This window comes from Cherax quadricarinatus, chromosome 13 (genome assembly GCF_038502225.1).
Source record: "Cherax quadricarinatus isolate ZL_2023a chromosome 13, ASM3850222v1, whole genome shotgun sequence".
NCBI lineage: Eukaryota > Metazoa > Arthropoda > Malacostraca > Decapoda > Parastacidae > Cherax > Cherax quadricarinatus.
The window spans coordinates 6,216,442-6,244,086 of record NC_091304.1 but is presented as its reverse complement, the minus strand read 5'-3'; the positions used below and the strand labels follow the sequence as shown (position 1 = coordinate 6,244,086).

Here is a 27,645-nt window from a genome sequence, read left to right as displayed (position 1 = left end):
ATATATATATAACATTGTATCAATCGCATCTGCTAGAAAAATGACTGGATGGATAATGAGAACCTTCAAACCTAGGGAGGCAAAGCCCATGATGACACTCTTCAGGTCACTTGTTCTATCTAGGCTGGAATATTGCTGCACACTAACAGCACCTTTCAAGGCAGGTGAAATTGCTGACCTAGAAAATGTACAGAGAACCTTCACGGCGCGCACAACGGAAATAAAACACCTCAATTACTGGGAGCGCTTGAGGTTCCTAAACCTGTATTCTCTGGAACGCAGGCGGGAGAGATACATGATTATATACACCTGGAAAATCCTAGAGGGACTAGTACCGAACTTGCACACGAAAATCACTCACTACGAAAGCAAAAGACTTGGCAGACGATGCAACATCCCCCCAATGAAAAGCAGGGGTGTCACTAGCACGTTAAGAGACCATACAATAAGTGTCAGGGGCCCGAGACTGTTCAACTGCCTCCCAGCATACATAAGGGGGATTACCAACAGACCCCTGGCAGTCTTCAAGCTGGCATTGGACAAGCACCTGAAGTCGGTTCCTGTGGCTCGTACGTTGGTTTGCGTGCAGCCAGCAGCAACAGCCTGGTTGATCAGGCTCTGATCCACCAGGAGGCTTGGTCACAGACCAGGCCGCGGGGGCGTTGACCCCCGGAACTCTCTCCAGGTAAACTTCAGGTAATATATATATATATATATATATATATATATATATATATATATATATATATATATATATATATATATATATATATATAGCAACCACAGGGGGAGATGAGTTGTAGCTCTAGGCCCTGAACGATATTGTTTGGGCTTCCTACTCAATTCTGCAACATTGTAAGCTCCTGATGATAGGATGATTGCAACACAAAAGGCCTAGAGATATCACTTTCCTAATTGTTTAATTTCTGCCTCATCTGGCTGTTAATATCATTCCTATAATCTCAATTCTCCCCTCCCGTCTTGCCGTTTCTTTCTCCCTTTCCCTCACATCACTCTCCCTCCCATCACTTCCCCTGCCATCACTTTCCCTACCATCACTTTCCCTCCCATCACTTTCCCTCCCATCACTTTCCCTCCCATCACTTTCCCTCCCATCACTTTCCCTCCCATCACTTTCCCTCCCATCACTTTCCCTCCCATCACTTTCCCTCCCATCACTTTCCCTCCCATCACTTTCCCTCTCATCACTTTCTCTCCCATCACTTTCCCTACCATCACTTTCCCTCTCATCACTTTCCCTCCCATCACTTTCTCTCCCATCACTTTCCCTACCATCACTTTCCCTCCCATCACTTTCCCTCCCATCACTTTCTTTCCAATCACTTTCCCTACCATCACTTTCCCTTACATCACTTTCCCTCCCATCACTTTCCCTCTCATCACTTTCCCTCCCATCACTTTCCCTCCCATCACTTTCCCTCCCATCACTTTCCCTCGCATCACTTTCCCTCCCATCACTTTCCCTCCCATCACTTTCCCTCTCATCACTTTCCCTCCCATCACTTTCCCACCCATCACTTTCCCTCCCATCACTTTCCCTCGCATCACTTTCCCTCCCATCACTTTCCCTCCCATCACTTTCCCTCTCATCACTTTCCCTCCCATCACTTTCCCACCCATCACTTTCCCTCCCATCACTTTCCCTCCCATCACTTTCCCTCCCATCACTTTCCCTCCCATCACTTTCCCTCCCATCACTTTCCCTCCCATCACTTTCCCTCCCATCACTTTCCCTCCCATCACTTTCCCTCTCATCACTTTCCCTCCCATCACTTTCCCTGCCATCACTTTCTCTCTCATCACTTTCCCTCCCATCACTTTCTCTCCCATCACTTTCCCTACCATCACTTTCCCTCCCATCACTTTCCCTCCCATCACTTTCTCTCCCATCACTTTCCCTACCATCACTTTCCCTCCCATCACTTTCCCTCCCATCACTTTCCCTCCCATCACTTTCCCTCCCATCACTTTCCCTCCCATCACTTTCCCTCCCATCACTTTCCCTCTCATCACTTTCCCTCCCATCACTTTCCATCCCATCACTTCCCCTCTCATCACTCTCCCTCTCATCACTCTCCCTCTTCTCTTCTCTCTCTCCATATCATCACTTTTCCTCTCATCACTTTCTCTCTCATCACTCTCCGTGTCATCACTCTCCGTGTCATCACTCTCCCTCTCATCACTCTCCCTCTCATCACTTTCCCTCCCATCACTTTCCCTCCCATCACTTTCCCTCCCATCACTTTCCCTCCCATCACTTTCCCTCCCATCACTTTCCCTCCCATCACTTTCCCTCCCATCACTTTCCCTCCCATCACTTTCCCTCCCATCACTTTCCCTCTCATCACTTTCCCTCCCATCACTTTCCCTCCCATCACTTTCCCTCCCATCACTTTCCCTCCCATCACTTTCCCTCCCATCACTTTCCCTCCCATCACTTTCTCTCCCATCACTTTCCCTACCATCACTTTCCCTCCCATCACTTTCCCTCCCATCACTTTCCCTCCCATCATTTTCCCTCTCATCACTTTCCCTCCCATCACTTTCCCTCCCATCACTTTCCCTCCCATCATTTTCCCTCCCATCACTTTCCCTCCCATCACTTTCTCTCCCATCACTTTCCATACCATCACTTTCCCTCCCATCACTTTCCCTCCCATCACTTTCCCTCCCATCACTTTCCCTCCCATCACTTTCCCTCCCATCACTTTCCCTACCATCACTTTCCCTCCCATCACTTTCCCTCCCATCACTTTCCCTCCCATCACTTTCCCTCCCATCACTTTCCCTCCCATCACTTTCCCTCCCATCACTTTCCCTACCATCACTTTCCCTACCATCACTTTCCCTCCCATCACTTTCCCTCCCATCACTTTCTCTCCCATCACTTTCCATACCATCACTTTCCCTCCCATCACTTTCCCTCCCATCACTTTCCCTCCAATCACTTTCCCTCCCATCACTTTCCCTCCCATCACTTTCCCTACCATCACTTTCCCTCCCATAACTTTCCCTCCCATCACTTTCCCTCCCATCACTTTCCCTCCCATCACTTTCCCTCCCTTCACTTTCCCTCCCATCACTTTCCCTCCCATCACTTTCCCTCACATCACTTTCCCTCCCATCACTTTCCCTCTCATCACTTTCCCTCCCATCACTTTCCCTACCATCACTTTCCCTCCCATCACTTTCCTTCCCATCACTCTCCCTCTCATCACTCTCCCTCTCATCACTCTCCCTCTCATCACTTTCCCTCCCATCACTTTCCCTCCCATCACTTTCCCTCCCATCACTTTCCCTCCCATCATTTTCCCTCCCATCACTTTCCCTCCCATCACTTTCCCTCCCATCACTTTCCCTCCCATCACTTTCCCTCCCATCACTTTCCCTCCCATCACTTTCCCTCCCATCACTTTCCCTCCCATCACTTTCCCTCCCATCACTTTCCCTCCCATCACTTTCCCTCCCATCACTTTCCCTCCCATCACTTTCCCTCCCATCACTTTCCCTCCCATCACTTTCCCTCGCATCACTTTCCCTCCCATCACTTTCCCTCCCATCACTTTCCCTCCCATCACTTTCCCTCCCATCACTTTCCCTCTCATCACTTTCCCTCCCATCACTTTCCCTCCCATCACTTTCCCTCCCATCACTTTCCCTCGCATCACTTTCCCTCGCATCACTTTCCCTCCCATCACTTTCCCTCCCATCACTTTCCCTCCCATCACTTTCCCTCCCATCACTTTCCCTCTCATCACTTTCCCTCCCATCACTTTCCCTCCCATCACTTTCCCTCCCATCACTTTCCCTCCCATCACTTTCTCTCCCATCACTTTCCCTGCCATCACTTTCCCTCCCATCACTTTCCCTCCCATCACTTTCCCTCCCATCATTTTCCCTCTCATCACTTTCCCTCCCATCACTTTCCCTCCCATCACTTTCCCTCCCATCACTTTCCCTCCCATCACTTTCCCTCCCATCACTTTCTCTCCCATCACTTTCCCTACCATCACTTTCCCTCCCATCACTTTCCCTCCCATCACTTTCCCTCCCATCACTTTCCCTCCCATCACTTTCCCTCCCATCACTTTCCCTACCATCACTTTCCCTCCCATCACTTTCCCTCCCATCACTTTCCCTCCCATCACTTTCTCTCCCATCACTTTCCCTACCATCACTTTCCCTCCCATCACTTTCCCTCCCATCACTTTCCCTCCCATCACTTTCCCTCCCATCACTTTCCCTCCCATCACTTTCCCTCCCATCACTTTCCCTACCATCACTTTCCCTACCATCACTTTCCCTCCCATCACTTTCCCTCCCATCACTTTCCCTACCATCACTTTCCCTATCATCACTTTCCCTCCCATCACTTTCCCTCCCATCACTTTCTCTCCCATCACTTTCCCTACCATCACTTTCCCTCCCATCACTTTCCCTCCCATCACTTTCCCTCCCATCACTTTCCCTCCCATCACTTTCCCTCCCATCACTTTCCCTCCCATCACTTTCCCTACCATCACTTTCCCTCCCATCACTTTCCCTCCCATCACTTTCCCTCCCATCACTTTCCCTCCCTTCACTTGCCCTCCCATCACTTTCCCTCCCATCACTTTCCCTCCCATCACTTTCCCTCCCATCACTTTCCCTCCCATCACTTTCCCTCCCATCACTTTCCCTCCCATCACTTTCCCTCCCATCACTTTCCCTCCCATCACTTTCCCTCCCATCACTTTCCCTCCCATCACTTTCCCTCCCATCACTTTCCCTCCCATCACTTTCCCTGCCATCACTTTCCCTCCCATCACTTTCCTACCCTCCCCATTACCATAGTGCAAGTCATATTTCTTCAGATAAATTGTTCTATTTTTTAATCCAAATGGCTCGTATATAACGAATAATGTTAATGACCCATTATTTTCACGTACAATCCGTGTATATTAAACGAGGCGTCCTTTGAACATAATGAGTATAATGTTTGAACATAATGAGCACAGTGATTGAACATAATGAATATAGTGTTTGAATGCAGTTATTTTGTATATAGTGGAAAGTGCAAGATGTGGAAAGGACTCCAGAATAATTTTTTTTTATTCAGAGCCTTGAATTTTCTAAATGATGATGATAGGAGTGATTGGAGACAAGTGATTTTTAAGAGTTGATGTGCTGTTAGAGTGTGAGCTAGGCGAAGAAGGGTTTCAGGGAAACCGGTTAGCCGGACTTGTGTCCGAAGTAAGGAGGGAGATGCTGCAGCTTATTATTATTGTTACTCTTATAATTATTACTATTATTTATCCCATTACCAATAAATGTATTGACGATACTCCTTAACTCTCCCTTACTCTTTCTCATTCTATCACTCTCCCTCTCTTTTCTCTCCCTCTTCCTCCCCCATCCTCTCTCACCCTCTCTAACTCTCCCTCACTCGCCGTCACCCTCCCTCACAGCTTCACACAGCAGGCCAGAGAGTCTGGCCAATATAAACACACTGTTGTTTGAACGACGTCCGTCTGATCGTTTGTCATCGCTGGTGTCGTCTATTACCTCCCTCTGAGTGCCAGAGTGCGTTTATACCTTTCTGCCAACACACTTTCCCAAACTCACTCTCTTTTATACCCCACACATATATATATATATATATATATATATATATATATATATATATATATATATATATATATATATATATATATATATATATATATATATATATATATATATATATATATATATATATATATATATATATATATATTGTGGGTGTTAGTGCAGGTACATGTGTGTGTGGGTGTTGGTGCAAGTACCTGTGTGCAGGTAGTAGTTACACATGTTCGGATATTAGTTACATATATGTAGGCAGTTGAACATGTTTAAATGTCAACTACACATGTGTAGGTGAAGTTACGCGTGTATACTTGAAGTTACACATGTGTAAGTGTAGTTACACCTATGTAAGTGGTAGTTACACATATGTAAATATTAATAGATATTGTAAATGTTAAATGATAGTAATTGTAGATATTATAGATGTGTAATTGATAGTTACATATATGTAGGTATTAATTGCACATGCGTAGAGTTTATTTAAGCATGTGTGCTCCAAGCTCCTCCAGGGATTTATGATAATGCTTGTGTACGAATGGTATACAATACCGACAAAATGAGATTAAGACACATGTGCAACATCTGGGTATCTTTATTGTAGACTAATAAAGATACCCAGATGTTGCACATGTGTCTTAATCTCATGATAATGCTTGGGCGACAAGCAAAATTATTAAACAATGGCTGTTGCACTATACTTCCGATTATGGCACTAACTGTGGCATTCACTGCGGCACAAAACTGTGACACCGAGCTTCGTCGCATGACAGTGACAGAGCTCATACAGTGATGTAGGTCATCACTGTTATTGTGTGGCAAAGTAACAACGGGTAGACAGGTCCTGCTATGCAACAGATGAACTGTATCACAACAGCGGTTCCCAAACATGTGTCGACCGTATATTTTAAACCTCCCACCTATTTTGGAGAGATGTGAAAGATAACTTTCGAAAAATAATGTTTGAGTTTAATTAAGACTTGCAGACAGAACAATATACTCAGAATTTTTAAAAATATGTAATTTCACCGTCCAACAGTCAAGGTCTCAAAGGAAAAATATATAAACCTGAGATACAAATTTTTTGTATATTGATACATAAATTGTTATTTTAAGCAACTATATTCATACATCAATTGTTACTTTAAGCAACTATAAGCAACATGACAATAACGATACTTACAAAAGAAAGTATAATATTTTCACAATAAAAAAGTTAGCATCCACATTTTTTTGAATGGTGTTAACTGCAGTTAATCAAGATATGAAATTATATATATATATATATATATATATATATATATATATATATATATATATATATATATATATATATATATATATATATATATATATATATATATATATATATCACCCGTAACCTCTCATTGAGATAAGGAAAATATTTGTGACTTTTCCCTAACTTCATTATCTGCGTCGAATACCTGTCATTCTATTATGTGAACCTCACTAGTCAGTTTGTTGGGACCAAGGCTCGTCAACTGCATCAGGGTCGTTACGTTTGCAACCCACCCAATCCTGAAGATTAGATTTCAAGTAAACTCTCGGTGTATTTACTCTGAAAGATACACACCTCTAGTTGAATATCCCATGTGTAGAACTCAAAGAGTGATACATATCTCTCAGTGTATATTCTGTGTGTCATGACAGATACACACCTGTCCGTGTATATACCATTTGTATCGCTCCAAGATGTGTGGCTCAGAGAGAGATGTTTAAACACTACGAGTCACTCAACGGTACACGGTGCATTTTGTTGGTTAAATGTGTTTAAAGCCTTTCAGCTACACAAAGTGTCCTTAAGGCTGCATGTAACTTGCTCACCTCCAGCCAAGAATAATCCCTAACATAGGGGTTAAAGCAAATTCTCAACATACACACACTGAGAGTAGCGATCAGTGAAGAAGCGGGGCCAAGGGCTGAGTCTCGACCCTTTCAACCACAAATAGGCGAGTGCACTACCCAGTAGAGCATGTAAACTCGATTGTATTTCCCGAGTGCTAGCAACTCAGGCTTAATCAGATGCTAAACATCAACAGACATACAGATTCCGGTATTTTGTCACTTTCACAGAGTGTACAGAGGTACGTTAGCCTGAGTAGACGCACTGAGAGTTGGCATAATTCTCTATTTTACGAGTTAAAATATTCTTGATGTCAGTGTCCGTAGAGTGAGTCTATTCTACTTTAGGTATTCAAATGGCATCGATTTTTTTCATAACTAGGCAGATTTGTAGATGAATGGTTGAGAGAACCGACATGTTGATAAATTAGACACATGTGCAACTCTTGGGTATCTTTATTGAAGAAAGGTTTCGCCACACAGTGGCTTCATCAGCCCATACAAAGGAGAAACTTGAAGATCAGGAGGAGAATGAGGTAATCAGTCCCTCAACCTTGAGTCGATGTGGTCAGTCCATCAATCTTGAATAGAATGATGGACTGATGGACTGACCACATCGACTCAAGGTTGAGGGACTGATTACCTCATTCTCCTCCTGTTCTTCAAGATTCTCCTTCGTATGGACTGATGAAGCCACTGTGTGGCGAAACGTTTCCTCAATAAAGATACCCAAGAGTTGCACATGTGTCTAATTTATCAACTAGGCAGATTGCTGCTCAAATGACTCGCGCATTGGATAGGATTTAAACCCAGAAACACTTAGCTCGCTGAGTCAGGATTAAAGCACCAAGTGATGTGTGTGTGTGTGTGTGTGTGTGTGTGTGTGTGTGTGTGTGTGTGTGTGTGAGTACGGTGAGGAGATTGCACTAACTCCCATTGAGGGATTAAGGCCATAATGACTCTCGTGCAGTCGATAGGTTCTAAGTCTAACCAACAAGCGGTGGTTTAGTCTGGCACAGGTTAGCTAAAGGTCTTATTATTAAAGGTTTATTACGTCAGTGACAGCTTACGTCGTATCGAGCCCTTAAGCTAGAGGTCGCTAGTGCTCAACGATTACCAGATCTGCATTTTGTATACATTTTGAAAAGCATAGCTCTCATGTTGCACTGTGAGCATCAATATATATTCAAAGAGGGCCATATATTCATGTATATATACATTTGGAGCTTACTTTATTCCCTGTAATGGCTGTTAAAATATTCTTAATTGGTGTACATTAGTGTACACTGTACACGTTACATGTAACCTTAATGACCATCGTGCAGCCGCTTGGCGTTAAAACTAATATACCAACAAACCAGCCATCATCGCATGTGTTCTTTGACACCATCATTCCAGCGTAATTCCTAATTCACATATAAAAATTATTTCAATCAGTCTAACTCATTCAGATTACCTAACAATGGAGTTGTGTCGCATTTCCTATAACTCAACTTAATTTCCTTTATTATTAACTTGAATTATTTATAAAATTCCCAAGAAGCCATTACAACTTAGCGACTATGTTGATTTATTAGTTAATGCTTTTAAGAAACTGTCAGATTCACTTTGAGTATTGTATGTATATTGGAGGTAGAAACCCACGTGTAGAGAGAGAAAAAGAGTAAAACAAAATTTTCTGTATATCTCGACCTTCATCTGAGGTCCTCCTCAGCGGAATAAAAAAATATGGGAAATTATGGCTATCCAAGAGGGAAAAAGGGCTGTGTCACATCACACATCAGTGGCTGTTTTGCCACTGATGTGTCAGGTCACCTACTTATTAGATCTATTGGAGAAAACTCTTTCATAGCAGGAAAGGAGAAGCGGAGGCAGCTTCCTTTCTTCCTTCTTCTCTAGGCTTCCCATTCCATTTATACGTCTTCTAATTCTTTTCGTTTCTCGTAGATTTTTCGAGTTTTTTTCTCAACACCGTTGGCCTGTTTTCTCATGCCCTTTATCCGTCTTCTCCAAAATAGTTCCCATCTTCTTCAGTTGTTCGTTTATTTATATCCTCCGTTTAAGTTGCTAAGAAATACCTTTTATCCCTTCCATCCTGTCCCTTTTTTCGTTTGCTTGTGGCTAACCTGTGCTAATTTAATATTGTTTGTGTTGAATTTCTTAGCGTTAGTCTCTGCTCTTTTTCTTCTATTCTTCTCTTGCCCTTAACTCAGGAATGTGTAGGCGAATTGGCCTCGAAACCTTCCTGAAGCAAATATTCTGGGCACAGTTATGGATCACCTCCTCACTCTTCACTGTCATCTTCATTTTTCACTGTTGACCTGTACTTGGGCGACCTCTGATGTGCAATGCATTTTACTCGAATGAGAACACTGTGCCCTTTGCATCAATGGATGTTTTTTCCTGCCTTCGCCGAGTTGTAATTACTGGGGGCGGGGGGAAAGGGGTTCAGGTATGAGATCCTGGTCTGACCTAATAACCTACAAGGGATTAGTGTTGTTGGTTCCTATTTTTTCGGTTAGTCTCACACCTACCCTCAGTACTACGAATAGAGTTTGTCTTCACTACTAATTCATCCGTTTCCTTTGTTCTTCTAAATGCCCGGCATATATATATATATATATATATATATATATATATATATATATATATATATATATATATATATATATATATATATATATATATATATATATATATCTGTGTGTGTGTGTGTGTGTGTGTGTGTGTGTGTGTGTGTGTGTGTGTGTGTGTGTGTGTGTGTGTGTGTGTGTGTGCAAGGAATTCGCAAGAGCAGGCGAAATATACACAAACACTGATTTCTGGCTGAAGGAGACTATAACCTACGAACCTTGGAACAAGGTACGCAGTGCTATACTAAACTCACCACACTGGACTAATACCTAGGCGTGTAGCTTGCGCTACACGTTGATCCAAGGCAATATATATACATACATATATATATATATATATATATATATATATATATATATATATATATATATATATATATATATATATATATATGTATGTATATATATATATATATATATATATATATATATATATATATATATATATATATATATATATATATATATATAGTGTGTGTGTGTGTGTGTGTGTGTGTGTGTGTGTGTGTCTCACACACGTTGGTGTTGGCTAACATAGCTGCAACACTAGCATCGACTGTGACCTCTTCTCGTACTGTATAACTCTGAAAGGTCAGAGGTCACTGGCTTACTTGTTCTGTGTTGAACTCGTTGAAGAGCAGCACTGTAAAGCGCCTCGGAGGTGGATCCTAATAGCCTATTATTGTCTAAAAAAATACTCGTTCCGTTGGATAAACGTTTCGCTTTACACAGAGCGAAACGTCGAGATGTTATGAAAGAGCATCAAGAATTTATTATAATAATATATAGGACGTACCATCACTAATAGTAGTAGTAGTAGTAGTAATAATAATAATAATAATAATAATAATAATAATAATAATAATAATAATAATAATAATAATAATAAATTTTTTTTAACAAGTCGGCCATCTCCCACCAAGGCAGAGTGACCCAAAAAAGAAAGAAAATCCCCAAAAAGAAAATACTTTCATCATCATTCAACACTTTCACCTCACTCACACATAATCACTGTTTTTGCAGAGATACTCAGAACACAACAGTTTAAAAGCATATACCTATAAAGATACACAACATATCCCTCCAAACTGCTAATATCCCGAAACCCTCCTTTAGAGTGCAGGCATTGTACTTCCCATTTCCAGAACTCAAGTCCGGCTATATAAAAATAACCAGTTTCCCTGAATCCCTTCACTAAATATTACCCTGCTCACACTCCAACAGATCGTCAGATACCAAATACCATTCGTCTCTATTCACTCCTATCGAACACGCTCATGCACGCCTGCTGGAAGTCCAAGCCCCTCGCCCACAAAACCTCCCTTACCCTTCCTTCCAACCTTTTCGAGGACGACCCCTACCCCGCCTTCCTTCCCCTGCAGATTTAAATGCTCTCCATGTCATTCTACTTTGATCCATTCTCTCTAAATGACCAAACCACCTCAACAAACCCTCTTCAACCCTCTGACTAATACTTTTATTAACTCCACACCTACTAATTTCCACACTCCGAATTTTCTGCATAATATTTACACGACACATTGCCCTTAGACAGGACATCTCCGCTGCCTCCAACCGTCTCCTCGCTGCTGCATTTACCACCCAAGCTTCACACCCATATAAGAGTGTTGATACTACTATAATTTCATACATTCCCTTCTTTACCTCCATAGATAACGTTTTTTGTCTCCACATATATCTCAACGCACCACTCACTTTTTTTCCCTCATCAATTCTATGATTAACCTCATCCTTCATAAATCCATCTGCCTACACGTCAACTCCCAAGTATCTGAAAACATTCACTTCTTCCATACTCCTCCTCCCCAATTTGATATCCAATTTTTCTTTATCTAAATCATTTGATACCCTCATCACCTTACTCTTTTCTATGTTCACTTTTAACTTTTTACCCTTACACACTTTCCCAAACTCATCCACTAATCTTCGCAATTTTTCTTTAGAATCTCCCATGAGCACAGTATCATCATCAAAAAGCAACTGTGTCAAATCCCATTTTGTATTTGATTCCCCATAATTTAATCCCACCCCTCTCCTGAACACCCTAGCATTTACTTCTTTTACAACCTCATCTATAAATATATTAAACAACCATGGTGACATTACACATCCCTGTCTAAGACCTACTTTTACCGGGAAGTATTCTCCCTCTCTTCTACACACTCTAACCTGAGCCTCACTATCCTCATAAAAACTCTTTACAGCATTTAGTAACTTACCACCTATTCCATATACTTGCAACATCTGCCACATTGCTCCCCTATCCACTCTATCATATGCCTTTTCTAAATCCGTAAATGCAATAAAAACTTCCCTACCTTTATCTAAATACTGTTCACATATATGTTTCTATGTATACACTTGATCTACACATCCCCTACCCACTCTAAAACCTCCTTGCTCATCCGCAATCCTACATTCTGTCTTACCTCTAATTCTTTCAATTATAACCCTACCGTACACTTTTCCTGGTATACTCAGTAAACTTAGCCCTCTATAATTTTTACAATCTCTTTTTTTCCCCTTCCCTTTATATAAAGGGAAGGGGAACATGCTCTCTGCCAATCCCTAGGTACCTTCCCATCTTTCATACATTTATTAAATAAAAATACCAACCACTCCAACACTATATCCCCCCTTGCTTTTAACATTTCTGTCATGATCGCGTCAGTTCCAGCTGCTTTACCCCCTTTCATTCTACGTAATGCCTAACGCACCTCCCCCACACCCACATCCTGTTCTTCTTCACTCCTAAAAGATGGTATACCTCCCTGGCCAGTGCATGAAATTACCGCTTCCCTTTCTTCGCCGACATTTAAAAGTTCCTCAAAATATTCTCGCCATCTACCCAAAACCTCCATCTCCCCATCTACTAACTCCCCTTCTCTGTTTTTAACTGACAAATCCATTCGTTCTCTTGGCTTTCTTAACCTGTTTAACTCACTCCAAATTTTTTTCTTATTTTCATTAAAATTTCTTGAGAGTGCCTCTCCCACTCTATCATCTGCTCTCCTTTTGCACTCTCTCACCACTCTCTTCACCTTTCTTTTACTCTCCATATACTCTACTCTTTTTATAACACTTGCTTTGTAAAAACTCTCATAAGCTAACTTTTTCTCTTTTATCGAGGACTGTCTAACTTATTATTTCCATTGGGGTCCTTAATCTTGTCCCCCAGGATGCGACCCACACCAGTCGACTAACACCCAGGTACCTATTTTCTGCTATGTGAACAGGACAATAGGTGTAAGGAAACGTGTCGAAATGTTTCCACCCGCCGGGAATCGAACCCGGGCCCTCCGTGTGTGAAGCGGGAGCTTTAGCCACCAGACCACCGGGCCACCCTTTACTTCATCATTCCACCAATCACTCTTCTTTCCTCCTGCACCCACACTCCTATAACCACAAACTTCTGCCCAACATTCTAATACTGCATTTTTAAACCTCATCCAACCCTCTTCAACCCCCCCTCCCACTACTCGTACTTGCACCAGCCCACCTTTCTGCCAATAGTTGCTTATATCTCACCCGAACTTCCTCCTCCCTTAGTTTATAAACTTTCACCTCCATCTTGCGTGTTGTTGCCATTTTCCTCTTTTCCCATCTACCTCTTACTCTAACTATAGCTACAACTAAATAATGATCCAATATGTCAGTTGCCCCTCTATAAACATGTACATCCTGGAGCATACCCATCAACCTTTTAACCCCCAATACATAATCTAACAAACTACTTTCATTACGTGCTACATCATACCTTGTATATTTATTTATCCTCTTTTTCATAAAATATGTATTACTTATTACCAAACCTCTTTCTACACATAGCTCAATTAAAGGCTCCCCATTTACATTTACCCCTGGCACCCCAAATTTACCTACTACTCCCTCCATAACATTTTTGCCCACTTTAGCATTGAAATCCCCAACCACCATTATCTCACACTTGATTCAAAACTCCCCATGTATTCACTCAACATTTCCCAAAATCTCTCTCTTTCCTCTACACTTCTCTCTTCTCCAGGTACATATACGCTTACTATAACCCACTTTTCACATCCAACCTTTATTTTACTCCACATAATCCTTGAATTAATACATTTATAGTCCCGCTTTTCCTGCCATAACTTATCCTTCAACATTATTGCTACTCCTTCTTTAGCTCTAACTCTATTTGAAACCCCTGACCTAATCCCATTTATTCCTCTCCATTGAAACTCTCCCACCCCCTTCAGCTTTGTTTCACTTAAAGCCAGGACATCCAGCTTCTTCTCATTCATAACATCCACAATCATCTCTTTCTTATCATTTGCACAACATCCACGCACATTCAGACTTCCCACTTTGACAATTTTCTTCTTCTTCTTCTTTTTAGTAATTATTACAGGAAAAAGGGTTACTAATTATTATTATTATTATTAATCATAATAATAATAATAATAATAATAATAATAATAATAATAATAATATTATTATTATTATTATTATTATTATTATTATTATATTATTATTATTATTATTATTATTATTATTATTATTATTATTATTATTATTATAATTATCGTTATCAAACTGGAGCACTAAATCAGTAAGTGTCATGTCAGAGCCAGCTTTATTCCGATTAAAGGGAAGAATAACTCCAGTTCCTAGAATCAAGAGCCCCTTCAACAAACATCAAGGGCCCCTAGATCCTCCTTCCCTTCTTAAAGTGTCAAGAGTCGACGCAGAGACGTGGAAAATTTTATGAAGAACCAGACGCATTTTCTTCATTATCTATTATTCTTCATTGTCTATTACTGCTATGCTTTGTCAGTTATTCATCAGTGTTTATTATTATTATTCATTGTCTACTATTCCTCACTGTCTATAATTTCTCACTATCTCTTATTCCTCACTGTCTATTATCTCTCACTATCTCTTATTCCTCACTGTCTATTATTTCTCACTATCTCTTATTCCTCACTGTCTATTATTCCTCACTATCTCTTATTCCTCACTGTCTATTATTTCTCACTATATCTTTTTCCTCACTGTCTATTATTCCTCACTCTTATTCCTCACTGTCTATTATTTCTCAGTATATCTTTTTCCTCACTGTCTATTATTTCTCACTATCTCTTATTCCTCACTGTCTTTTATCTCTCATTATCTCTTATTCCTCACCGTCTATTATTTCTCACTATCTCTTATTCCTCACTGTCTATTATTTTTCACTATCTCTTATTCCTCACTGTCTATTATTTCTCGCTATCTCTTATTCCTCACTGTCTATTATTTCTCACTATCTCTTATTCCTCACTGTCTATTATTTCTCACTATCTCTTTTTCCTCACTGTCTATTATTTCTCACTATCTCTTACTCCTCACTGTCTATTATTTCTCACTATCCCTTATTCCTCACTGTCTATTGTTTCTCACTATCTCTTTTTCCTCACTGTCTATTATTTCTCAATATCCCTTATACCTCACTGTCTGTTATTTCTCACTATCTCTTTTTCCTCACTGTCTATTATTTCTCACTATCTCTTATTCCTCACTGTCTATTATCTCTCATTATCTCTTATTCCTCACCGTCTATTATTTCTCACACTCTTATTCCTCACTGTCTATTATTTTTCACTATCTCTTATTCCTCACTGTCTATTATTTCTCACTATCTCTTTTTCCTCACTGTCTATTATTTCTCACTATCTCTTATTCCTCACTGTCTATTATTTCTCACTATCTCTTATTCCTCACTGTCTATTATTTCTCACTATCTCTTATTCCTTACTGTCTATTATTTCTCACTATCTCTTTTTCCTCACTGTCTATTATATCTCACTATCTCTTATTCCTCACTGTCTATTATTTCTCGCTATCCCTTATTCTTCACTGCCTATTGTTTCTCACTATCTCTTATTCCTCACTGTCTATTATTTCTCGCTATCCCTTATTCTTCACTGTCTATTGTTTCTCACTATCTCTTATTCCTCAGAGTCTATAAATAATCATTGTTTATTATTCCTCACTGTTATTCCTCATGATCAGGCAGTGAGTGCGGTGACAGGCAGTGAGTGCGGTGACAGGCAGTGAGTGCGGTGACAGGCAGTGAGTGAGGTGACAGGCAGTGAGTGCGGTGACAGGCATTGAGTGCGGTGACAGGCAGTGAGTGAGGTGACAGGCAGTGAGTGAGGTGACAGGCAGTGAGTGCGGTGACAGGCAGTGAGTGCGGTGACAGACAGTGAGTGCGGTGACAGGCAGTGAGTGAGGTGACAGGCAGTGAGTGAGGTGACAGGCAGTGAGTGCGGTGACAGACAGTGAGTGCGGTGACAGACAGTGAGTGCGGTGACAGGCAGTGAGTGCGGTGACAGGCAGTGAGTGCGGTGACAGACAGTGAGTGCGGTGACAGGCAGTGAGTGCGGTGACAGACAGTGAGTGAGGTGACAGGCAGTGAGTGAGGTGACAGGCAGTGAGTGCGGTGACAGGCATTGAGTGCGATGACAAGCAGTGAGTGAGGTGACAGGCAGTGAGTGCGGTGACAGGCAGTGAGTGAGGTGACAGGCAGTGAGTGCGGTGACAGACAGTGAGTGCGGTGACAGGCAGTGAGTGCGGTGACAGGCAGTGAGTGCGGTGACAGGCAGTGAGTGCGGTGACAGGCAGTGAGTGCGGTGACAGACAGTGAGTGCGGTGACAGGCAGTGAGTGAGGTGACAGGCAGTGAGTGCGGTGACAGGCATTGAGTGCGGTGACAGGCAGTGAGTGAGGTGACAGGCAGTGAGTGAGGTGACAGGCAGTGAGTGCGGTGACAGGCAGTGAGTGCGGTGACAGGCAGTGAGTGCGGTGACAGGCAGTGAGTGCGGTGACAGGCAGTGAGTGCGGTGACAGGCAGTGAGTGCGGTGACAGGCAGTTAGTGCGGTGACAGGCAGTTAGTGCGGTGACAGGCAGTGAGTGCGGTGACAGGCAGTGAGTGAGGTGACAGGCAGTGAGTGCGGTGACAGGCAGTGAGTGCGGTGACAGGCAGTGAGTGCGGTGACAGGCAGTGAGTGCGGTGACAGGCAGTGAGTGAGGTGACAGGCAGTTAGTGCGGTGACAGGCAGTGAGTGCGGTGACAGGCATTGAGTGCGGTGACAGGCAGTGAGTGCGGTGACAGGCATTGAGTGCGGTGACAGGCAGTGAGTGCGGTGACAGGCAGTGAGTGAGGTGACAGGCAGTTAGTGCGGTGACAGGCAGTGAGTGCGGTGACAGGCAGTGAGTGCGGTGACAGGCAGTGAGTGCGGTGACAGGCAGTGAGTGAGGTGACAGGCAGTTAGTGCGGTGACAGGCAGTGAGTGCGGTGACAGGCATTGAGTGCGGTGACAGGCAGTGAGTGAGGTGACAGGCAGTGAGTGCGGTGATAGACAGTGAGTGCGGTGACAGGCAGTGAGTGCGGTGACAGGCAGTGAGTGCGCTGACACATCCGTCATTTTTCCGCGCCTGGAATGATGATTCATCTCCCGGGAATGATAGCAATAAAGGCAGGAAATACGCCAATTTTGGTTAATAATACTCGGCTGTAAATTGTGAAATACGGCCGGGAAATACAGCCGGGGGAATGCAATACGATACGATGCAACACTGCACGTTACGATGCGGTACGAATTGACATATGATGCCGTACGATACCGTGATATATGATACAAAACAATATGATACGAATGAATGTATTCGGACACGCTCGGAGATGTAAGATAAACAGAGTAGAAGTTACTTGATGCTTAAGGTGGGAGGTAATCAGGTTCGATCCGAGGAAGTGGAGGGGGTAGGTATTTTAACTATGTGTTCCCTGCCATTTTCAAGGGAAAATTATTAATCTTACAGATCGTCATTTGATGTATGTGTGTGTGTGTGTGTGTGTGTGTGTGTGTGTGTGTGTGTGTGTGTGTGTGTGTGTGTGTGTGTGTGTGTGTGTGTGTGTGTGTGTGTGTGTGTGTGTGTCTTGTTGGTGAGTGCATCAGGGTGCATTACACCCCCAGCATGTTGTTGGTGAGTGCATGGGAGTGCATTACACCCCCAGCATGTTGTTGGTGAGTGCATGGGAGTGCATTACACCCCCAGCATGTTGTTGGTGAGTGCATGGGAGTGCATTACGCCCCCAGCATGTTGTTGGTGAGTGCATGGGAGTGCATTACACCCCCATCATGTTGCTGGTGAGTGCATGGAAGTGCATCACACCCCAGCATGTTGTTGGTGAGTGCATGGGAGTGCATCACACCCCAGCATGTTGTTGGTGAGTGCATGGGAGTACATCACACCCTAAGCATGTTGTTGTTGAGTGCATGGGAGTGTATTACACCCCTAGCATGTTGTTGGTGAGTGCATGACACTCCAGCATGTTGTTGGTGAGTGAATAGGGTGCATTACACTCCCAGCATGTTGTTGGTGAGTGCATGGGAGTGCATCACATCCCAGCATATGTTGTTGGAGAGTGCATGGGAGTGCATCACACCCCCAAAATGTTGTTGGTGGGTGCATGGGAGTGTATTACACCCCCCCATGTTGTTGGTGAGTGCATGCGAGTGTATTACACCCCATCATGTTGTTGGCGAGCGCATGGGAGTGCATCACACCCTCAGCATGTTGTTGGTGAGTGCATGGGAGTGCATCACACCCCCAAAATGTTGTTGGTGGGTGCATGGGAGTGTATTGCACCCCATCATGTTGTTGGCGAGCGCATGGGAGTGCATCACTCCCCCAGCATGTTGTTGGTGAGTGCATGGGAGTGCATTACACCCGAGCATGTTGTTGTTGAGTGCATGGGAGTGCATTACACCCGAGCATGTTGTTATTGAGTGCATGAGAGTGCATTACACCCGAGCATGTTGTTGTTGAGTGCATGGGAGTGCATCACACCCCCAGCATGTTGTTGGTGAGCGCATGGGAGTGCATTACACCTCAGCAAGTTGTTGGTGAGTACATGGGACTGTATTACAACCCCAGCATGTTGTTGGAGAGTGCATGGGAGTGTATTACACCAGAGCATGTTGTTGGTGAGTGCATGGGAGTGCATCACACCCCCAACATGTTGTTGGTGGGTGCATGGGAGTGCATTACACCCCCAGCATGTTCCTGGTGAGTGCATGGTAGTGTATTACACCCCCAGCATGTTGCTGGTGAGTGCATGGTAGTGTATTGCATCCCCAGCATGTTGCTGGTGAGTGCATGGTAGTGTATTGCATCCCCAGCATGTTGCTGGTGAGTGCATGGGAATGCATTACATCCCCAGCATGTTGCTGGTGAGTGCATGGTAGTGTATTGCATCCCCAGCATGTTGCTGGTGAGTGCATGGGAATGCATTACATCCCCAGCATGTTGCTGGTGAGTGCATGGGAATGCATTACATCCCCAGCATGTTGCTGGTGAGTGCATGGGAATGCATTACATCCCCAGCATGTTGCTGGTGAGTGCATGGGAGTGCATTATACCCCCAGCATGTTGCTGGTGAGTGCATGGGAATGCATTACATCCCCAGCATGTTGCTGGTGAGTGCATGGGAGTGCATTACACCCCCAGCATGTTGCTGGTGAGTGCATGGTAGTGTATTACATCCCCAGCATGTTGCTGGTGAGTGCATGGGAGTGCATTACACCCCGAGCATGTTGCTGGTGAGTGCATGGTAGTGCATTACATCCCCAGCATGTTGCTGGTGAGTGCATGGGAGTGCATTACACCCCCAGCATGTTGCTGGTGAGTGCATGGTAGTGTATTACACCCCCAGCATGTTGCTGGTGAGTGCATGGTAGTGTATTACACCCCCAGCATGTTGCTGGTGAGTGCATGGTAGTGTATTACACCCCCAGCATGTTGCTGGTGAGTGCATGGTAGTGTATTACACCCCCAGCATGTTGCTGGTGAGTGCATGGTAGTGTATTACACCCCCAGCATGTTGCTGGTGAGTGCATGGTAGTGTATTACACCCCCAGCATGTTGCTGGTGAGTGCATAGGAGTGTATTACACCCCTAGCATGTAGTTGGTGAGTGTATGGGAGTGCATTACACCTCATCATGTTATTGGTGAGTGCGTTGGAGTGCATCACACCCCCAGCATGTTGTTGGTGAGTGCATGGGAGTGCATAACACTCCCTGCATGTTGTTGGTGAGTGCATGGGAGTGTATTACACCCCCAGCATGTAGTTGGTGAGTGCATGGGAGTGCATCACACTCCCAGCATGTTGTTGGTGAGTGCATGGGAGTGTATTACACCCCCAACATGTAGTTGGTGAGTGCATGGGAGTGCATTACACCCTTAGCATGTTGGTGGTGAGTGCATGGGAGTGTATTACTCCCCCAGCATGTTGTTGGTGAGTGCAAGGGAATGCCTTACAACCCCAGCATGTTGTTGGTGAGTGCACGGAAGCGCATCACACCCCCAGCATGCTGTTGGTGAGTGCATGGGAGTGCAGTACACCCCCAGCATGTTAATAGTGAGTGTATGAGAGTGCAAGGGCAAGGGCAAGGAACTCTGTTCGCACTGAGATAGTAGTACTCACACTGCGGCACTCGTGAGAGTGCGTGTAACTCGCACCACTTACTCGGAAATATTAAATACATCCGTTCTATCGCTAGGCTTCGTCGTCCTCTGGTCACAGACCGAGCCGTGAGGGTGTTGACCCCTGGAACCCTCTCCAGGTATTTACGCTGGGCGAGCAGCTAGTGCTACTAGCACTTAAAATGGTGGACTTTCATAATGCATTAAAACAGTGGAGGACCTACATTTTTGGGGCCCTGAAGTTTGAACTGTTATGAGGGCCCCGTCGCAACCTCTTCTCAAACAGTAGATCCAAAATTTTTAAGCGATGTGGATTAAAGTGGCTTCTGGGGCCCCTCCGGGATTACGTTCCCAAAGGCTTAAGACTCATTAGTTACACAGTAGATCTGCCCCTGCATTAAGGACAGTCTAAAATTAGTATATGTGATATTTTCGTCCTCTCTTCTCTCTTCTTCAACGTGACACTAACTGGAATCATTTATTTTGTCTTGGTAGTAAATGCATCTTCACCCCTCATTATTAGCTTTGTTTTGATAAACTGTTTATTTATTAAATGGAAGACCTTAATCAGAGCTTAAGGTTGTTGACTGCTTCTTCTGAAGTATTACGGTAGGTGAGTATTTTGGCTTAAGATTTACCTGGTAAATTAGTTGTTTCTGTGTAATTGTAGATTTAATTACGATTTTTAAAAAGAAACTGATGATAGAATAAGGAATCCATGGTGAAATTAAGAGTTTAGGGAGTCCACGGTGAATTTAAGAGTTTAGGGAGTCCACGGTGAATTTAAGAGTTTAGGGAGTCCAGGGTGAATTTAAGGGTTTAAGGAGTCCACGGTGAATTTAAGAGTTTAGGGAGTAAACGGTGAATTTAAGAGCTTAAGAAGCCCACAGGGAATTTAAGAGTTTAGGGTGTCTACGGTGAATTTAAGAGTTTAGGGTGTCTATGGTGAAATTAAAAGTTTAAGGAGTCCACAGTGAATTTAAGAGTTTATGGAGTCCACAGTTAATTTAAGAGTTAGGGACTCAACAGTGAATTTAAGAGTTTAGGGAGTCCACGGTGCCGAATAGGCAGAACTTGTGATCTTGGCTTAAATAGCAACGCTCATCTTGCCATATAGGACAAGTGAAAATTTGTGTATGCAATAATTTCGCCAAAATCATTCTGAACCTAACGAAAAAAATATATTTCACTGTGTTTGTTTAGTATTAAATTATTGTAAACAAATCTAAAATATATTTAGTTGGGTTAGGCTAAAATAAATTGCGCTTGTTATAATAAGGTTAGGTAAGTTTTCCAAGTTCCTTTTGGTGCAAAATTATAAATTTTTACATCAACATTAATGAAAAAAATATATCTTTAAACGTATAAGAGAAAATTTTAGAAAGGACTTAACTTTAAATGAGTTCTTGCTAATTGACCAGTTTTACATATTCGGCACGACAAATGTATATATATATATATATATATATATATATATATATATAGAGAGAGAGAGAGAGAGAGAGAGAGAGAGAGAGAGAGAGTGAGAGAGAGAGAGGCTTATATTGGGCAGAAATGAAGGAAATAAAATGCATGCTGAAACTGCAGTCGTAACTAAATTAGGAGTTGCCTGAAGGGTATTGATGCACGGTATTAATTGTAAAGGATATAAGATAAGTTATTCATGGATTTCACTGTAGTAACTTGAATCCAAAGTTCAGTGCTATTGTAGAGTGATTTTTTTAATTACAGTGATAAATGTAGCGAACAGTGCGAGAAAGAAAAACGTGTGTGAGATGTGTATGAGGTGTGTGGGATGTGTGTGAGACGTGTGTGAGATGTGTATGAGGAGTGTGGGATGTGTGTGAGATGTGTGTGAGACGTGTGTGAGACGCGTGTGAGATGTGTGTGAGACGTGTGTGAGACGTGTGTGAGATGTGTGTGAGATGTGTGTGAGACGTGTGTGAGACGTGTGTGAGACGTGTGCGAGATGTGTGTGAGATGTGTGTGAGACGTGTGTGAGACGTGTGTGAGATGTGTGTGAGATGTGTGTGAGACGTGTGTGAGACGTGTGTGAGACGTGTGTGAGATGTGTGTGAGACGTGTGTGAGACGTGTGTGAGACGTGTGTGAGACGTGTGTGAGACGTGTGTGAGACGTGTGTGGGATGTATGTGAGACGTGTGTGACACGTGTGTGCGACACGTGTGACACGTGTGTGCGACACGTGTGACACGTGTGTGCGACACGTGTGACACGTGTGTGACACGTGTGACACGTGTGTGAGGCGTGTGTGAGACGTTTGTGAGACGTGCGTGAGACGTGTGTGAGATGTGTGTGAAATGTGTGTGAGACGTGTGTGAGACGTGTGTAAGATGTGTATGAGATGTGTGTGAGACGTGTGTGAGACGTGTGTGAGACGTGTGTGAGAGGTGTGTGGGACGTGTGTGAGATGAATGTGTGTGACGTGTGTGAGACGTGTGTGAGATGTGTGTGGGGTGTGTGTGAGAGGTGTGTGGGACGTGAGTGAGAGGTGTGTGGGACGTGTGTGAGACGTGTGTGAGATGTGTGTGGGACGTGTGTGAGAAGTGTGTGAGAGGTGTGTGAGAGGTGTGTGGGACGTGTGTGAGAGGTGTGTGGGACGTGTGTGAGAGGTGTGCGAGATGTGTGTGGGTCATGTGTGAGAGGTATGTGGGACGTGTGTGAAACGTGTGTGGGACGTGTGTGAGAGGTGTGAGGGACGTGTGTGAGAGGTGTGTGAGAGGTGTGTGAGAGGTGTGTGAGATATGTGTGGGATGTGTGTGAGAGGTGTGTGAGATGTGTGTGGGGTGTGTGTGAGAGGTGTGTGGGACGTGAGTGAGAGGTGTGTGGGACGTGAGTGAGAGGTGTGTGGGACGTGTGTGGGACGTGTGTGAGAGGTGTGTGGGACGTGTGTGGGACGTGTGTGAGAGATGTGTAGGACGTGTGTGAGACGTATGTGGGACGTGTGTGAGAGGTGTGTGGGACGTGAGTGAGAGGTGTGTGGGACGTGTGCGAGACGTGTGTGGGACGTGTGTGGGACGTGTGTGGAAAATACAGACAACCCAATATTACCTGGGGGGGGGTTATACTGATGGGAAAGCTCTAGACCCGTGGGGAATTATATAGCGCCTGGGGAATGGGAGGCAATCAGGATTAAACCAGTGGAGGAGAAGGAAGAGGAGGAGGTAACTCCGATCCTTTGGATCAAGAGCCTTTTATCATGATGGACTGTTACTCAGAAGAAGCTTTTTCCATCAGTATGGCTTATCCTGTCTCCTCTTTCCATTATCATTTACTGAATTATGTGATTTCTCGCCTTCTTCTCTTCAGTTTTATTTTCTTTCTCCCTTCTCTCTTGTCATCTTTGTAACTGTAATTATTGTCATTATAATTTAGTTCCTTTCTTTTTGCATCATATTGTCCGCACTTTCTCTACTGTTTTTTATTCCTCCTCTAACTTTCCCTCCTTCGGTTCACCTCATTTTTCTTTAAAACTTTTGGATTTTAAACTTATTCTCATCGAGATGGAAAAAAAGTATTGGAAACGTACAGAAATTTTAATGCAGTTTTCTCCTCATTTTCTTGTCAAACATTTTGTTCTTTTTCTGCTTCTTCTTTTTTTTTTCTTCTTCTTCTTCTTCTTCTTCTTCTTCTTCTTCTTCTTCTTCTTCTTCTTCTTCTTCTTCTTCTTCTTCTTCTTCTTCTTCTTCTTCTTCTTCTCCACCTCCTCTTTTTTTTAAATTTACTCTTTGTAAATCTCTTCATTTTCATATTTCCATTCTCCCCTTCTTCTCTTCCTCTTTTTCTGCTTAATCCGGTATCCCCCTTTCCCTTTTCTTCCTCTTTCTCTTCCTCCTTCATCTTCACTTACCCTCTTTACATAATTTCCCTAGTTTTACTTCCTTTCTTTCTCCTCTCTTTCTTCCTTCATTCTCCATCATCACCTCCATCCTTTCCTCCTCTCCCTCCCTCCCTCCCTCCCCTCTCTTTCGCTGCCTCTCTCCTTCTCTCATTCATCAATCTTGTGTTCATCCATGATCCCCTATACGAGGTCGGCTTCTATGAATCAGGGAGGCTGGGGCGATCTTCTCCTTCTCTCATCTCACGTATATGGGCAACCAGGAGGACGTTGTTGTGTGTTATTCTCTGGCAGCATCTAGTGGAGAGACAGTTGTCTGATTGTGTGTTTTCTCCAGTTTTATTTTTTCCTTAGATCTTTCTGTCTGTTCTTGTCTCTTCCCTCTCTTCTTTCATCTTTGTTTCTTTCTCATATTTTTCTTCCCTCTATTCATACATGTATTTCATGATCTTGTCTTCTTCAATCTTACTGTTATGTACTCTCCTCCGCTCCCCGTTACTTCCTTCTTCTGTTTCAACTTTCCTCTCTCCCTCACATCTTTTATCCACTTATTCCCACCTTCGCACACATTTCTACCTCACACCTTCATTCCCCAACACTTTCTCTCCCTCGAACTTCCCTCACACTTTTCCCTCTATCATACTATCATTCACGCCCTCTGTCCCAGTCTCACTCGCACTCTCCTTCCCTAAAGCCTCTAGCACCCCCTCCGTGACTCTATCTGAATCACGCCCTCTCACCATCAAATCTTCTCACACATCCTCCGCATCTCCCTCCCTCCCTCCCTCACATACTCTCACTCTTTTATCTTTTCTGCCTCCCATACATACTCCCTCTCACAAGCTTTCTCTGCCTCTTGTCTCTGTTGTTTATAGGGCTAACAAACAGTCACATCGTATATTTCTGCCTCTGTCCCACATACTCTCACAATAAACATTTCCACTCTTCTTCCCTCCCCCTCCCCTGGTAGGTACATCAAGATGTCGTCGCCTTACCTAAACAACGTGATCATCGTGGGTTGCATCCTGACCTACACCTCCGTCATCCTGCTAGGGCTGGACTCGGAACTAACCAGTGAGACCAGCTTCCCTTACATTTGTACCGCCCGCGCCTGGGTTCTCATGGCCGGCTTCACTCTGGCCTTCGGATCCATGTTCTCCAAGACCTGGCGGGTTCATTCCATCTTCACCGATGTCCAGCTCAACAAGAAGGTGAGTTCAATGTCTAGAAAGTGAGTTCGATGCCCAGAAGGTGAGTTCGATGTCCACAAGATGAGTTCGATGCACAGAAGTTGAGATCTACGCCCAGACGGTGAGTTCAATGCCCAGAAGATGAGTTCGATGCCCAAAATATAAATTCGATGGGACAATTAAAAAAATTCTAAAATCTTTTAATGAGAATAACTTTTAGTAGACGTATGGGTTGCAGGTAAACGAAAAGACGGGTGGAACTGACAAGAGTATGAATGGTGAGTGGTAAGATTGAACTGGGGATGCATAGAGAGAACAGAAGTCTAGTAGTTGAATAAATTAAATAAGAAACGTGCTCGTGGACAGACAGAATTACAAGGGAATATTCCATAGGTTGAATTAAAAATAATAAAAAGTGAAGATAAATGAATAATTTGAGACATAGGGAGAGATAGATGGATGAGATAGGAGACAGGTAGTTGGGTGGACCGAAGTAAAATAAGTTAATGGATAGATGAAATGGATAGATGGAGGAATTTAAAAAAGAAGAACGATTAGATTGATGAGAACGCATGCAGATAGGCGGATAGATGAATTTGGCGGTGGAAATAGACATAAATTTTATTCAAGTGTTTTTCCCATTTCCTGGCCGTAATTTTCTCTCTTTCTTTCCATAAATGATGTTTGTCTGCTTATTATTCATGAAATTTATATAGTATTTCACTTAGTATTTCCATTATATATATATATATATATATATATATATATATATATATATATATATATATATATATATATATACATACATATATATATATATATATATATATATATATAAATATATATATATAAATATATATATATATATATAAATATATATATATATATATATATATATAAATATATATATATATATATATATATATATATATATATATATATATATATATATATATATATATATATATATATATATATATATATATGAACATTTATTAATAAACAAAATACATTTACAGAAAAAAACATAAACATGAATACAATGGCACAATGTATCAAAGATGATGAATTTCCTCCAGCTCCTCCGAGGCTGGACGTGAGCCAAGTATGCAGCAAGCATTTCCCCTCTGGATGGCGACGCTGAGGCGCTGGAACATGAAAGTGGCTGCCCTTGGGTCCCTGGTGGTGTCGATGAGTCTGGAACCCAATTCTTTAAGGAAACGTGTGGCATTTTTTCCCCATGATCCCAAGGTCTCTGATCCCACTGGAACAAATTGATACTGTTGGCTAATGTCCCTGTACTTGCTGATCTTGTACTCCTCCCTGTGGTCAGCAGCTCCTCCCTGTCGCCCCACACTGTGATGGATATAGGTGTCACCCAGTGTGGACACACAGGTATAGTCCCATGCTAAGAGCTTGCCATTCTTCCAAGGATAGATGGTGATCCCGTCGGGGCGGTTTGCTGGGTTGTGGGTATTGTTTGCTGCAAGTGATCGTGGCTCCCTCTCGGCAGGGCATCCAGCTGTAGCAAGGGTTCTCTTAATGATGTCGTTGACCTCATTGTGTCTTGCATGCCAGCCCTTGGTTTTGGAACAGTTAAGACCATGTAGACCGTATTGGTCTGCTTGCACTTCGCCGCAAATACACATATATTCTGTGTGAATTGGGGCAGCAAGGCGCAGAGCCACTGCAATACGGAGGGTCTTAGGGTCGAGTCGCGTTCCCATTGCCGATATGGGAACTGTTTGGAGGAAGTCCCCGGAGTGATGTGCACTCACAGCCTGGAGACGGGCAATCTCCCTATCTGATGTTGCAGCCCTGAGCATGTTGGCAAGCACCTGGTCGCTTTATTAGGTACACCTGTACACCTGCTCCTCCTGGCACTGACGTGGCAGCACGTCAGTGCCTAAAAGCATGCAGACATAGTCAAGAGGTTCAGTTGTTGTTCGGAC

At 43.2% G+C, this 27,645-nt stretch overlaps 1 protein-coding gene across 7 annotated transcripts in view; it reads left to right on the top strand.

Annotated features, from left to right (window-relative positions):
- LOC128688501 (uncharacterized) overlaps positions 1-27,645 on the top strand; it is a 784,466-nt gene that overhangs the window by 664,809 nt on the left and 92,012 nt on the right. For all 7 annotated transcript variants that reach the window (XM_070084425.1, XM_070084432.1, XM_070084431.1 and 4 more), the window contains one exon: positions 25,474-25,714. In XM_070084425.1, the coding sequence (XP_069940526.1) occupies positions 25,474-25,714 (241 nt within the window). The remainder of the gene's footprint in view (positions 1-25,473; positions 25,715-27,645) is intronic.